The 16,737-nt window shown below is 37.9% G+C and overlaps 1 protein-coding gene across 5 annotated transcripts in view; it reads right to left on the reverse strand.

Annotated features, from left to right (window-relative positions):
* Positions 1-599: 599 nt before the first annotated feature.
* Positions 600-16,737, reverse strand: part of LOC124798436 (nuclear factor of activated T-cells 5-like) — a 393,026-nt gene continuing 376,888 nt past the window's right edge. For all 5 annotated transcript variants that reach the window (XM_047261847.1, XM_047261846.1, XM_047261845.1 and 2 more), the window contains exons 12-13: positions 5,609-9,094; positions 600-2,921 (exon numbers count right to left, since the gene is read on the reverse strand). In XM_047261847.1, coding sequence (XP_047117803.1) covers positions 2,917-2,921; positions 5,609-9,094 — 3,491 coding nt within the window. In that variant the 3' untranslated portion in view covers positions 600-2,916. The remainder of the gene's footprint in view (positions 2,922-5,608; positions 9,095-16,737) is intronic.

Below are 16,737 nucleotides of genomic sequence, written 5' to 3' on the forward strand. Positions count from 1 at the left end.
AAGATTTATCTAGAAACACAATAAAAGACAGAATCCTAAAACTGATGGAAATATGAAAGAACAAGAACAAAAATTACATCAAGTATTCTTCATATATTCCGTTATATTTTGCTGTGTCTTAATGGAAGTAGTGATGAAATTAAATCTGCCTGTTTAGCTGTGTTTGCTCAATATTGTGTTGTAAATGACATCCGATTGTGGCCAGCAACACCAGGACACACAGAATTACATTGCTGTTAAAAATTCACTTGCTGACAAAGAAATACGTTTTAGCTTGTTTTGATAATCGCTGATAGCATTCCCAAAATGGAGGGCACAAAAATCATTTTCTTCGTTTATTTCAAGCACATACTAAATTTCCAACTCAACAACAAAACTAAATCAGTTACACCTGAATTTGATATTTTTTAATATAACACCCTAAATCTCACCCATATCTCAATTTAAGATGAACAGTATATTCGCCCCTCAATGCAATTCGTATCAAGTGACAATGCAGACATCTCCAAACGTGAGCTCATAGTAACACAATAGGCTACTCTGTACTTAAACATAATTTCTGACTGTATGAGGATCAGCTCTGAATAAAAGTGCACTGGTAACTTTTCAAATATTTATTTATAAAGGATGACTACAGCCTTGAATATTCCAAAGCGGTATACATTACACACAAAATTCTCACAAAATATGAATTTGTAACAGCACAATTACTTTGATACTACAGTGAGTGTGTGTGTGTGTGTGTGTGTGTGTGTGTGTGTGTGTGTGTGGTCAACTGACCTCATAAATATGAACAATTCTTTCATTTACAACTGCAATGATATAAAAGCAACAATATGTTTCAAAATAATTTTTATTTAAGTATTACATCTTGATGTAAAAATCAGTTCATATCTAACAGAAAATAAACTGTACACGAATTACAACAGGCATTAAAATATTAAAAATTTCACATACTGAAGACTAAAAACAACAATCATAATAACGTCTGCTACCAAAAAGTATGCACTGCACACTAATAAGGTGGTTATAATATATAAAAGCTAATTAGGTCATTTACAGTTCCTGTAACACAATGACAAAGAACACATATGGTGCAAATAAACTGTTTATGTATCTCGCGCAGGTGTCTACCGCAAAATAAGAATGTGGAACTACAACAAGTAGGAAATGGGCTTTGAAGATTCATACAAATCAACTGATTAGCAAACAGAATGCAGATGCAGCCTGAGCATATTGTACACCAACGATTGAAGACTAAATCGTAAACTTAACTTACATTCAGCCCCATCATTCACAGCACAAACACAGCTTCATAAATAACATAAATTTACTAAATTAATTTGTCATCACTGCAAGGCAATTTGTAAAATAGCACCAGTTTAAATAAATAATATGATTTGAAGTTCTGTAGCAAATATAAAATTAGGGACAACCTACAAATGCATATGTACATAAAGAAATATAATTTCTTAAGAAAAGAAGACACCTGCAGGGAATTATCCTAGGAATGATTAACAATTATGCTGTGTACATAAAGCACACATTAGTCTGTTAACATTGATCTTCTTTTTGTGGTTTTTCTTATAAAAATAATTGTCCAGACTGTCAATTCTTCCATAAGGAAGTCCCTAATCTTTCAGACAGATATATTTTACACATCTAAGCATAATATTACTAACAGGCAAGTTGATACACCTTTCATTGAACGAAAGGCTCGAGAAAAAAATTTCCCAAAGGGAAAAAGCTTATTATTCTGAACAAGTATAAAATAACTAGTCCAAAATGTTATAACATAAATAAGTGTTTTTTGTGTGTGATGTCAGTAAATAAGAATCTCTTTTTCCCTGTTTCTTTTCCTTATCCTCAGAAATGTAATTGTTAAACACAAAACAAAATGTGTTTCCTCCTCCTAAATTGTAGTTCTCTGAAAATTTATAGTTGAAGATATTCAACTCCCACATCATCAGATAAATTAACTTCAGTCCTTTAAGCATTTACACAAATCCACAAGACAAACCCCATTAGCACTGGCAAATTACATTTTATCAGATCAACTTCTGTTCATATCTTTCTCTTTTTTTTTGTATAACTAAATCACACACGCTGTTTCAAAATTACATGAGAGCACTGTGAATTCTGTTGATGCCTGAAAATTATATTTCAATTTCACTGCCCCATTAAACAAAACAATGATTAACAGAGGGTGTAACACACTGAAATAACTATAACATGTTTCTTAGGTGGACAGCAGTACCACAATTCCAACTAAATTGATTCCACTCACTTTGCAAATACAAGTTTATGCCTTGACATGAGTGTTGCAGTATTTCTCAATTGCGGTTCATGCTGCTCGCATCAGGAAATGACACAATCCTCCTGATATAAAAGTTTCTAATGAAACTTTTTGCTATCCATGAATCCTTGGCTCAATAGAATACATTCATATTCTGACTTGCAACACACGAATATTACATTAAACATCCTGAACACCAAGGGTAAATTAACATTAAAACAATAACTATGGAATATCAGCTCAATTTTAAGACAACACCAAAATTATATACAGAATCGAGTTTCAGGGTACACTGAGTTACAGAAGCACAAAAATACTATGAAGAAGAATAACAATTTAGAGATTTCATTAGTCTCTCTCTCTCTCTCTCTCTCTCTCTCTCTCTCTCTCTCTCTCTCTCTCTCTCTCTCTCTCATAAACAATGTTAATATGTTACATAAACAGTAAAATTGATATATACAATAGAAACAGTACAGTAATTACATACTGTATGTAGAATCAATCAGGGAAATAAACTTCATTAGCCATAAAACTGAGAATGATAACGAAGCTTCCTTGTATATCCGTAGGAGGTATCTTACGGCCATGTTCTTTAATACTGTGACAAGCACTGCGATTGTTCAAACTGAAAATAATAAAGAAATGTGAACATGAGATTAGTACTCTAAAAGACTTAATTATTTCTTTGAAGTGAATATAACACATTTATGTTTTTTACACATTTTAAAGACACTAAATTTTTTAAACATTGTGTGAAACTTGCTTGTACAAAAGAGACACAACCATAAGCTTACAAGAGCACAGAATTACCACAAAAGTTGTCACAGTGAATATCAACAAAATACACTGATTGTTCAAATTGGATCCAAGTGATTTTGTATGAGTGTGTTTGTAAATTTCCAAAATTTAATGACTTTTTAGAAAACTGTTTTTCTTATTTTTGTACCTATACTTGTAACAAAACAGATCATTCATATACAGCAAATTAAACTCACTGGACAATACATACTAATTTACTTAAATTTCTGACTGACTGCTGGGATAATTGAAAGACAATGGGGGCGGACTGAGGTAGGATGAGGAAAATATTAGTTTCATGTGCCCATTTTTTCATTTTTTAGGTGTAGCATACCAAATTTATTGTGAAAGCCTATCAGTAGGCTCATTTTCTGTGTAATTGTGAAGGAACAGGTATCTCGGTTGGACTAGCACTCATTATGAATAGGGTAGGGCAGATTCAAAAAAGTTTGGTCATATCTCTGTTTGTGAAGAAATTATCTACGTACACAACAGGAGTGACACTGATGACATTGACAGGAGTGGAGATGGAATACACACAGGACAAGCACTTTTAACATGCCACAGCGAGTAACCATTTATATGAGAAACAATAATTCCAGTTGTTAAAATATGGAATAATTGTCCTAGCATTTTGTGACAGCCATAACTCAATTGATTGAATCAATGTTCCATAAAGATTTAAAGAACATTTCTAAAGGTCATTGCAAAAATGACTGGATTATCATGTTCAAATTAAAATATTACCCTGGATAACTAAGATAACTATATCAGTGTCAAGGAACTTCATAATCACCATACAAAAAACAATAACTGTCAATGAAAACTGCATATCTTGAGGTATCCTAACCAACACTTGGTTTAATATGAAAGAGCAATTCTCAAGTCATACAGTATACAGAAACTACTGCTATTTCTAGTCACATTTGCAAACGAAGACCGTAGAAGAAATGACCTGATATACTGACATCATCAGCAGACACTGTATCATTTAATAACAAGTTAACATGCCAAATTCATGCACCCAGCTTAAAAAAATACTGACTAGGATATGTTCGTTGTGACAAGAGTCATGTATTGCATGAAACGACTGCAATAGCAACAAATATCAGAAGTACAAGCAATTAAAACATATTCACAAAAATGCTGAAATATTTTGTACTGTTTGGAAATTCAGTTTTACTGTTTATTCTTCCTAGCTGGTCCTGAAAACTCATTGTCAGTACTGACGTGAGATGAATATAAATTATCAGTTACCATTCACTGGCCAAAAGTAATAGTAACAGTGGTGATGTTGGTGGTTATTACTGAATAACCATGAATGTTAAGAAAAGAAAATGCACCTGTTTAAATTAGAAATACTGGCTAACAGCCATGGCTTCTGTTCCCTCCTACATCTAACCTTGTGCTTCACCACAATGTATACTGGTAGGTGACAGCCATCAACTGCTAATTTTATGAATCTACTTATCTGTTCTTGAAAGTTAAAGGTATGTTAATAAATTTCTGACCTCATGAGACACTCTTCACTGTAGAGATATTTCTACCACATATTATCAGGTGAATCAACAAGATCTTGGATTTTCATCCATCTCTGTAACTTGCTATTTTATCCACCTCTGTAACTCAGTGGTCAGTGTGTCTGCCTGCTACGCAAAGGACCCGGATGCAATTCCTGGTACGATCAGATATTTTTCCTTGGTGGATGGACTGGACCATGGTGCACTCAGCCTCAGGATGGAGCTACTTGAGTGAGAAGTAGTGACACCATTGGCAGTGGATGACACAGAGGTCTGCCAGTCATGATGCGTCCCTCAGGATCAGCACACGGAACTTTGTTCCCCTGATTTGTTTGCTTTTTGCTTTTTCAGCTGCAATGATGTATCTCTACTACAACAGGCAGACTACAATATATTTTCATTTTTGACACGAAACTGACATCAAGCCACTGAGTTCGAATAACTTTCACTTTCTTTTATCGCTAAATAACTTGACTAAGACCTATATTATAATCGGTGCTCTTGCACAAAAAATTCTACAACTTCAGAAAATTATGTGTTTGTAGATACTGAGACACATGCTGACTATATTCCATTATTCCGTCACAGACCTGCAACCCTATCATATAACCTTGAGATGGTAATGGGATCTACAATTTACACTGCATCACGTTTAACATCTAACTCACGTTTCACAATTCAGAATACATATGAACAGGCAACACATCAGCTTTATGAGACTGATATTAAGCTGAAACTATAAGTAAACTACATTCTAAGTATGCTAACAAACTGTACATTATAAATGTGCAGCTCAACATCTGAGATCTTATAATGATTTTTTTTTTTATTTTTTTTTTTTTTGCCTAATGCAGTACAACAAAAATGGAATAAGGAAATATATCATAATACAATACAATTCCCGTATCATTTCCCTGCCCTGAACAACTGGTTTCTCATTTTCGTAAGAATAAATAACATATAATATTTTTGAACAATAGATGTTAGTATTTACCTTGATCAAAGCAGCTAGGATTTATGTAACTTATCAAGTCACTCTCTGACATCTGTGTCAGTTCTTGAGGAACCATTCCCTCCTCACACTTTTTCTGCACTGTTGAACTGGTTGCCAACACCTTGGTTGGTGTTGATGCAGAAGAAATCTCTGCAACAGGTACAGGCAGCGACGGTGCTGCTGTCACTTTATGCTGTTGGTCTACGGTCTTTGCTGTTTCCACAGGATCTGCAATTTGTGTGAAATTACTGGGTGCAGACTCTTGGTCTTTTTTAGTCTCAGAGCAGTTGTTTTCACAGCAAACTTTGCGATCTGAAACTGGGTATTCTCCGACACTTGTTTGACCTCCAACAGTATCCAGTCTTTCTTTTACATCTGATGTTAGGCCAATAATACTGTTGACAGTTTTAGACGCAAGCATATTATCTTCAGGCAATGCTGAGTTTTGTGGAATATCTGTACTTGAATGGGACAAGTTGTTTAAGGACTCAATCTGTGGCACTCTCACTTGGCAGCTTTCTACAGAATTCATTCCAACAACCATACCAGACCCAGCACTGAAATTCACATTTTGAGAATCAGAAGCAGCTGCATACACAGAATTCAGCAGTGATGTATGTGACACCATGACAGATTCTGAAGTGTCACTAGTAGCAGTTCTTGCTTGTCCACAGGGGTTTGTTCCAACTTCATTATGATTTTGAATCTCTTGCGATTGTGTCTCATCGTTGGGTAGAGTAGTTTCAGTCTCCAAACAATCAGAAGAAACATTAGGTGCTTTTGTAATAATGAGTGGAGATTTTTGGATTTGAGAACTACTGCTCACTAGTGTGGAAGCATCAGTAGAATTGAGCAGTGAGCATAACGAATGTGGGTGGACTGCTGCAGATGCCGCAGATGACAAACAAGAACTGGGTTCCAAAATCTCTGTTTTATTGTTTTTTGCACTTAATGTGAGTGTAGGTGCCACAACAGCACTTGTATTTTCAATATTCCTAGAATGGGAATTAATAATGTTCTTCACTGCAATGGCTGGAGAACAATCAGAAACTTGCATACGGATATCATTTTCTGCAGCTAGAGCAGATGCAACAGCTGAGTTTGAGAGGCAGGCTTGAGACTCTAAAGGAGAAGAGTTCAGATCCATATGTTTGACAGCTATGGGGGAAGAATTTTTTGGACTTGTGATCAAAACAGGGCTGTCAACTGATACAGTAACAGATGTGTCCAGAATCATACTTTTCACAGCAATTGGCGATATATGAGGATTTTTTAAAAGTACACTGTTTGAAGTAGATGGAGTGTCAATAGGTAGTCCAGAACTCGTAGTAGGCAATGATGTATTTATTAGCGTACACTGACCTGACACAATAGTTTCCTTCTGCCCTGCATCCTGCCTACGGAGATGCTCGTCAATAGCTGCTGATACAGCATTATTGAGGATAATAGTTTCCTGAGAAATTTGTGCTGATTGTTGCCCTGGCTGCACTGAATTCAAGTGAAAAGGATTCAGGTCACTTACAGAAGAAAGAGAAGGCTGTAACCTAATACTTTCTACAAGAACTGAAGATTGCTGAGCATCTCCTCTGCTATCTCGGTCACTAAGTCCAACTGAAACTTGAGAATTTAGAATTTCATTCACTTGAGCTACACTAGCACTTTGATTTGCCATATGGCTGTCAGCAGCTGAATTAACAATTGCATCCAACTTCTCTGTTGCAGAAACCATGTGGCTATCCATAGCTGATGATACAAGAGCTTCCAATCCAGAACTGGAGATGAGACTTTGTTGCTCCTGGTTTAACAGTACTGGTGTGGAAGAAGGGGGTGATGTAGCTGGAATGTTCAGTCCTCCACTACCAGATGGCCCGACTGGCGAACTATGACCACTGCCAGTTGTGTGAGATCCATTACTCAGAGGACGTGCTTCAAGATTGTTGCTCATGCTCTCCATCATTTGGCCATCTGACTTTGTGTCCATAGAAACAGTGTCTCTGGCAACTGATTCCTGTGTGTTTCTGAAAAGAAGAGGAGTGGGTGTTTGTATTACCACTCCCTGTTCAGGTAGAGTGCTCATCATTTGTGATATGTTCAACGGATTCTCACTGGTCACTTGTGGCTCTCGGACTTCTGAAATCTGACTTCTGCATGTCAAAGCATTTCCTGTCACACTTGTTTGTTGGTTGCAGAGATTTGAGAGTGGTGGAGAGGAAAGATTACTTAGTGCCATTAGCTGATTCTGTGTAATTGCCTCCTGAAGTGTCTGGGAATGTGTAATTGCATTCTGCAGAGACTGTGATCCAGTAATGGCCTGTTGCACAGACTGAGACTGTGCTTCTTGTAAAGACTGTGAATTTGTAATAGCCTGCTGTAAGGACTGCTGTTGTGTGACAGTCTCCTGCAACGACTGTGGCTGTGTCATTGCATCCCTTAATGAATGAGGCTGACTGATCACCTCCTGCACAGACTGAGATTGAGCTATTGCCTCCTGTAATGACTGGGACTGTGCCATTGCCTCCTGCAGTGAGTGAGATTGAGCCATTGCCCCCTGCAAAGCCTGTGGCTGTGAAAATGCCTCCTGCATGCCCTGGGACTGAGTGAACGCTTCTTGCAATGTCCGAGACTGACTAAACGCTTCCTGCAGTGTCTGAGGCTGTACAAGTGCCGTCTGCAGTCGCTGAGGTTGTGGAACAGACTCTTGCAATGTCTGTGATTGTCCAATAGCTTCCTGTCTGGGAGGAGACTTCTTAGGACTTTCTGCCTTGTCTGACCTCTCCTGTGAGTCATACAAAGAAGCCAGCTGGATGTCTCCGACAAACCCAATTTTTTGTGAGGGTTGTTGCTGAAGAACGTGCCTAGGAGTCAACAAAGTCTGCTGCTGGGATGTCTCGAATAGTACCGACTGAGAATTAAATGGTGCAATGGGTTTCTCAACAGGCAAACCCTGAGACGTAACTACAGCAGTAGTGCTTGAACCACTGGAACTACTGTTTTCAGCTATTTTATATGTAGATGCTTGTTGACTAGCATCCTTAGAATTATCTTCTAAGTGGGAGAGGAACTTTTCAACACTCTGCCCTGTTTGAGACGGTAAAGGTAAGTACGTATCTCCAGACACGAACCGACGAAATGTAGCCATGGAAGGGGACTGCGTGCTGGACAAATCAGCAGCAGTGGCCAGTTGGCCCACAGTGGTGACAGGCTTCATTCGGAGATCTATACCTTTCAGGTCTTCTGGAGACAGCTGATTAGGTGAACTTTGGCTTGATTCATCCGCCAGTTCTGTCTTCAGTTCAGGTGCATGCATGTCAGGAATAATAAGCTGCACATCTGGTGTCCTCCGTGGCAATGGTAAAAGTGGAGGTAATGGCAACATTTTAACTCCTACAGTTGAACTTTGCTCATTCTGTTTTTTCTCCTCTTTTGCTACAGCACCAGCAGGTGTCTGCCACATCATTACTGGGCGCACATCTTTCTCTGCAGCACCTGTCAATGAAAAAATAGCATGATAGTCACAATAATATAGTATACACTGTGTTACTATTACTTACTTTTACAAGAAAAGCCTACTGGACAAAACATTAGTCACCTTATACTAACTGTTTGTAATGCTCTATGAGACACAGTAACAGATGTCATTTGCTGTAGCACAGACAGGGCAATGTTCTGACATAACAACAGGAATATTCAACTATTTGTGATGCGATTACTGATGCAAGCTGATAGTATTGCTTGGATGTCATTTCTCATTTTTGGAATGGTGTTACACATTGTCAAGAGATGTTCATGAGTGTTCAAATTCAATGCCAATCTGTTCATCAGAAAATTGGCAGCAGTGATAAAAGGCATGAAGAGAAACTGTAGCACATGAGCTTTCTTTTAATTTTACATTTTACACAGTCTACAGAAAGTCACTAAGCCAACTTCTAATAAGCTTGTAACGTCAATTGAAAATGTCATTTTTTCACATCTATGTTTCTCTCATTGAGCCTAAAATAACACTGACGGGGTGGAGCATATGAAGTGTGGCGAGTCTATAAAGTGCAACTAATAAGAAAAGCATTGAACAATAACAGCAATGGTGACAAAGTTTGTCATTAAGCATATGTCCACATCTATGGTTTTACCACTTAGCTGCTGTGATATTTTATGTTTTTCCTTGCTACTTTATTTCAGCTATAAACAGCACATAAAATAAAGATTTCTGTATCTCCTAATTTATTTTACTTCATCATGTTCACCAATTTTCACTTTTTTCTGGGTGAGCACAAAGGAAAGATCTCTCAAAAACATGTGTTTTGATTTATAATTTGTGGTCGCGGCATTTTGGAAAATAGCTGGAGTACCTTGCACAAAAGAAAAGTTTGGAGTAGGTATTAAAATCCAGGGAGAAGAAATAAAAACTTTGAGGTTCGCCGATGACATTGTAATTCTGTCAGAGACAGCAAAGGACTTGGAAGAGCAGTTGAATGGAATGGACAGTGTTTTGAAAGGAGGATGTAAGATGAACATCAACAAAAGCAAAACGAGGATAATGGAATGTAGTCGAATTAAGTCGGGTGATGCTGAGGGAGTTAGATTAGGAAATGAGACACTTAAGGTAGTAAAGGAGTTTTGTTATTTGGGGAGCGAAATAACTGATGATGGTCGAAGTAGAGAGGATATAAAATGTAGACTGGCAATGGCAAGGAAAGCGTTTCTGAAGAAGAGAAATTTGTTAACATCGAGTATAGATTTAAGTGTCAGGAAGTCATTTCTGAAAGTATTTGTATGGAAGTGAAACATGGACAATAAATAGTTTGGACAAGCTTTCGAAATGTGGTGCTACAGAAGAATGTTGAAGATTATGTGGGTAGATCACATAACTAATGAGGAGGTATTGAATAGGATTGGGGAGAAGAAAAATTTGTGGCACAACTTGACTAGAAGAAGGGATCGGTTGGTAGGACATGTCCTGAGGCATCAAGGGATCACAAATTTAGCATTGGAGGGCAGCGTGGAGGGTAAAAATCGTAGAGGGAGACCAAGAGATGAATACACTAAGCAGATTCAGAAGGATGTAGGTTGCAGTAGGTACTGGGAGATGAAGGAGCTTGCACAGGATAGATTAGCATGGAGAGCTGCATCAAACCAGTCTCAGGACTGAAGACCACAACAACAACAACCTTGTACCCAGTTACCAATTTCAATTTTTTGATGAGTTTTTACTTGCTGTTACATATCTGTGATTTATTAAGAACTGATGAAATTCATTACCACAAATTGTTGCATAAACATTGGACTGTATATTTCATTTCCTTCTCGTATACAGATTTTATACAATGTACTGGAGAGGATTACAATTTTTAATAATACATGCCAACTGCTTGTGTTTTGCTCATATTTTGGGGGTTTTAACATCTTTCTCAATTCTGCATTTTCCTGAATCTTGCGTTTCTTTAATTTTGGACTGCACGAAAACAGAAAATTGGGTCACTGTAACTGTCTTTGGGTACTTACTCAGAAATTTTCATGAAAGCATACAATTATATAATTAGGAATCCATACTTAATGGTGAAAATCAAACAATGGAAAATTTAGAATGGAATGTTAACAATATTATGAAAAGGAAAGTTGCCACTCACCATGTAGCGGAGATGCGGAGTCGCAGATAGGCACAACAAAAAGACCGTTACAAAAATTAAGCTTTCGGCCAGTAAGGTCTTCGTCAACAATAGACGGCACACACACACACTTGCACAACTCGGTCTCAGGCAACTGAAATGACACTGTCAGTGTCCACACTACAAACATAGCTGGTGAAACAGTCTCCATTTTGGATGACAAAGATCCTGTGTGTGTGTGTGTGTGTGTGTGTGTGTGTGTGTGTGTGTGGGCACGTGCGCGCGCGCGCGGAAAGCTTTATTTGTGACACTCTTTTTGTTGTGCCTATCTGCCACTCATCATCTCCACTACATGGTGAGTAGCAACTTTCCTTTTCATAATATTGGTACTTAATGGTGAAGCAGTTTTTAGCTCAAAGTTGGACCACAAACTAGTGGCTGGAGAGTATTATGATAAACTTTCAGCCACAATTCCCACATGAATTACATGCTCACTGGAGTATCTGCCAATGCTAATAAACCCACAGGACTATAGACAGCACACACCTACACACTACTGTCCTCTTCACGAGATGATCTTTGGTGCACCCCAAGGCAATAACACCTCTTTTCTTTCACATAAATATTGCCTGTTGTTTTCCACCTAATGAATAAGATGAGCACTGTACTGTATCAACTTCACAGACACACAGAATGAATTCCAAGATAATCCTCCTCCTACACCATCTACTGACATCTTAAAACTTTTATCACACCAGATGACTAATTTTGGTCCAGTCAGCTTATATTCAAACATGTGGTATCATATTATTAAACAATATTTACAAGTCACTCCAACACACTGAGAAAAATTTAAAAATAAATAAATACCCCTATTTTACAAAATACACGTGTTCAAATATAACAATATTACATCATCTTTAATATTAATCTTAGAAAAGAAGATTCTGACAAGAGCTCAACATTAAAGGTCAGAATAGTCTATCCTAGAAAGAAAAATGTATTTTAGAAGATCAACTTTTGCTAGTAAACCTACAAAATACTTCTGCTCGTCTGCAGCACCCAACTGACCCAAGAGCACTATCTTACTCTCTTTCAGAACTGGGCAATCATCCATCTGCACAGACATAAAAACTTACACACCAAAGTAATTCACATAGGCCAAGGTGAAACTCTCATTTCTATATCACTCTGCCGTAATACATGCTTTGACACTGAGTTCTGGGCATTGTTAAGTCTAATAGCCGAATAGTGAGAGGTGTTTCCTATTACTCCTTCCTTTATTTAGTCGATGATGGAACTCCTGATTTTGAAAGTTAGCACTTGTACACATACAGTTTTTTTGTTTTATTTTTTGTTTTAGTTTTTTATTTTAATTCAGTTGTAGTTTCCAGAGATATGATTTTCATTACAAGTGATAATGTTAAATAATAATGATCTTCAACACTTCCACAAAGCACTGGACTACTGTCCACACTACAAACATAGATGGTGAATTTGCCTCAATTTTGGATAACAAAGATCCATCAAACACAATTTTAAATTATGAAGTGTACAGCCAGAATCTCACTCTGTTGTTAGAGAAACTAACAGCAGCTTCAGAAACATAATACAGTAAGGAATCGACAAAATGGAGACATCCTGGAATGTTGGCTCTCCAACAATAAATGCAAATATCATTGAAACAGATGGCTATGTTTTGATACTTTTAGGTTCTCTTAACAAATCATATTTTTTCTCCACGTGACAGTAAAAGTTTTGCTGCAGTGGCCAACTTAATACTGCAACAGGTCAATATAGAAAATAGGTACTTTGAATTCCCTGTCAAGAATGAAAGCACTGCAAAACTTAAACAGAAATTATTTTTGAACAACTCTGCAAAACATATAGAAAATAATGTGCCAAAAGAAGATTTTATAGAGGGTGTACAAACCTTATGATACACACTACTTGAGGCCCCCAATGCTTTTCATATAAGTGACAGTAGCTGCCGCTACTACTAAAGCTTTTAATCCTTGACCAAGACTTTTAAGCCTTTAAGCCTCAGTATACTCAAGGCAAAATTTGTTTCTCTTATAGGAGCCCCCCCCCCCCCCTCAACCATGGATCTTACTAAGGTGGAATGGCTTGCATACCTCAACAATACAGATAGCCAACAACAATAGAGAGACAGCAGCCTTTTCAGTAACTGTATGGGCAACAGTCTAGATGATTGATTTGATCTTGTGACATTAGCTAACAAGGCTTTGCCGTGCTGGTATTGTGAACAGTTGAAAGCAAGGGGAAACTACAGCCATGATTCTCCCCACCCCCCCCCCCCACCCCCCCCCCACCCCCTTGTCTTGAGTCTTGAGCATGTGAAATTTTTCAGCAGATTTCAAATATTTTGATGAGATTACAATTGAGACAAGGTAAATTTCAGATTTATTTCAGTTTCTCTTCACTTGACCCAACAAATATACTGCTTCCTTCTATCTCATGACACGGCTGTGAAGGAAAAAATTAGAGATATCTGAACTTAAAAGAAAGCTCATCAGCAATTGTTCTTCCCGTGAACCATTAACGACTGGAACAAGAAAATGGGTGAAATGGCAGTGCCACAAAGTACTCTCCCACCACATGAGACAAGAAAGTGAGTTAATATTGCACTGTCATCCAGTTCTGAGCTATGTTTAAAACTTCAAGTTTCTAGCTCATCAGGAAGTCAGTTTAAAATAAATAGCAAAATTCGTATTGAAAAGCTAGACAGACAAGATAGTGACCTAATTCAAACATGTTAAAATAGGAATGTGGGTATACTACTATGAACAATATAGAGGATCTCTTCCCTATGGATCAATTGAAATGAAAATTAGATCTAATCTAGAGAATTCATTATTGTCGGCAAGGTAGAGATGAAAGCTAACACCTACCACAGTAGTACAAATTTACATGCAAACTAGCTGCACAGATGAAGAAGACTGAAAGAAAGTATGATGAGATAAAGAAAATTATTCACATACTTAAAGGAAATATATATTTATTTATGATCACTGACTGGAATCTGTTAGTAGGAAAAGAAAGATAAGGAAAAATAGTGGAACACTGACTGGGTGGAAGGAAGGAAAGGGGAAGTTGCCTGGTACAATTTTGGGTAGAGCATTATTTAAGCACTGCTAACGCTTGCTTTAAGAATTGTGTAAAAAGGTTGTATGAATGGAAGGGACCTGGAGACATTGGAAGCTTTTGGGTTGAAAATATAATGGAGAGACAGAGATTTTGAAAGCAGGTTTTGAACTGTAAGATGTTTCCAGGGGCAGATGTGGACTCCAATCACAATTTATTGGTTATGAACAACAGGTTAAAAACGAATAATTGCAAAAATGTGAGAATTTAAGAAGATGGGACCCGCAAAATTGGAGGAACTAGAGGTTGTTGAGAGTTTCAGGGGGTGCCTTAGGCAAGCCTGAACAAAGAGAGGAAAGGAACACAACAGGAGATGAATGGGTAGCTTTGAGAGATGAGATAGTGAAGGTAGCAAAGGATCAAATAGATAAACAGACAAGGCCTATGAGAAATCCTTAGAAAATACAGTGAGACACTAAATTTAATTGATGGAAGAAGCAAATACAGAAATGCAGCAAATGAAGCAAGCGAAAGGGAATACGGATGTTTAAGAAATGAGACAGACAGAGTGTGCAAAACAGCTAAGCAGAAATGGCTAGAGGACAAATGAAACACATTAGACACATGCATAACCAGGGGAAAAATGGATGCCTCCTATAGGAAAATTAAAGAGACGTTTGGATGAAAGAGAAGCAACTACATGAATATCAAGAACTCAGACAGCAAGCCAGTACTAAGCAACACAGAGAAAGCTGAAAGGAGGAGGATGAAAGGGATATACTGGGGGTCTATAAAGGACAAATAAAATTGATAATACTGTAGAAAGAGAGCAGGAAGTAAGTCAAGATGAGATAAGAGACATGATACTGCGAGAAGAATTTGACAGAACACTGAAAGATCTAAGTGGAAACAGGACCCCTCGAGTAGATGACATTCCCTAAGAATTATTGAGGTCCCTGGGAGAACCAGTCGTGAAACAATTATTTCACCTAGTGCGCAAGATATATGAGTCAGACAAAATACCCTCGGGCTTTAGGAAGAATGTAATAATTCCAATTCCAAAGAAGGCAGGTACTGAGTGTATAAATACTACCAAACCAACAGTTTAATAAGACATGATAGCAAAATACTGATCTCATATACTTGTAGAAGAACATAAAGGTTAGCAGATGCTGACCACAGGGAAGATCAGTTTTGAGTTCCGGAGAAATGTAGGAACATGCAAGTCAATACTCACGCTAAGACTTCTCTTATAAGACAATTTGATGCAAAAGGGGAGGGGGAGGGGGGGAGGGGGGGCAATGAAGGTCAATGGCTGAAAGCTTTAACTGTGAGAGTCTTTTTGTTGTGCCTATCTCAGCTATATGGTGAGCAGCAACTTTCCTTCTCATAGAAAGCAGGTTAAATAGATACAGGTTTCAGGTTTCAGTAGTTATTCGGAGATTAAGAGGCTTGAACAGGATAGATTAGCATGGAGAGCTGCATCAAACCAATCTTTGGACTGAAGAGTATCACAATAACAGCAGCAGCAGCAGCAGCAAGATACTTAAACTTGGGAGGTTTCAGCTGACTGGTCCAACAAATCCACAAATTCTCTTCAAACTGCAAGGGAATGGTCCCTGTGTGTGGGGCAGACCATTACCATGCCAACATAAATCATGTTAACCTTCCAAAGTGTTTCACATAACCTGGATGACTTAAGATCCAAACTGTTGCCACAGTATTGAAGCATTTTGACATACAGTTACATTAATTTTAATGTTAGCCAAAACGAAACGTCATCAAACAAGGAAAACAGCTCACGGGTTCTATGAATTCACAATTGCAAGAACTAACAGGACTACATACAATTTGCAAAGCATCCACTAGACCCACGTGCTTTCATCCACACGCTGCATTGAATTGCAACTTGTCACACCTTACTATACCTTCTTTCACTGTTCGCAGACCTACGACAATGTTGTCTGTATCACTGTGAGTAGAAACATGCATTTATTTTCACAATCGATAGGTATTTGGCAGCAATTTAACAACAAAAACCACGTCCTGTTGCCTCGGGAAGGAACGAAGACTAAAGTTTAACATCCCACTGACAACAAGATCGTTCCACACAGCAGAGCACAAGGCTTAGAGTAGGGAAGGACGGAGAAGGAAATTGGCCCATTCAAAGGACCCATACTGGGCAGGGCTTCAAACTGTCGTTCCCCCGAATGAGAGTCCGGCGTGCTGACCACTGTGCCACTTCATTCTGTCTTTCTACCTCTCACTGGCTCATTCTGTCACTGGCCTTCTCGCTACAGATGCAATGGAAGTCCTACAGCTCAAAAGTCCCAATCAGTTCATTTCTTAGGTCACATAGAAAGGTTATTGGCCTTACTGGTTCAGTCACATTTTCAATTTACAAACACGTCCCTAAAAGTC

The sequence above is a fragment of the Schistocerca piceifrons genome, chromosome 5 (genome assembly GCF_021461385.2).
Source record: "Schistocerca piceifrons isolate TAMUIC-IGC-003096 chromosome 5, iqSchPice1.1, whole genome shotgun sequence".
Taxonomy (NCBI): Eukaryota; Metazoa; Arthropoda; class Insecta; order Orthoptera; family Acrididae; genus Schistocerca; species Schistocerca piceifrons.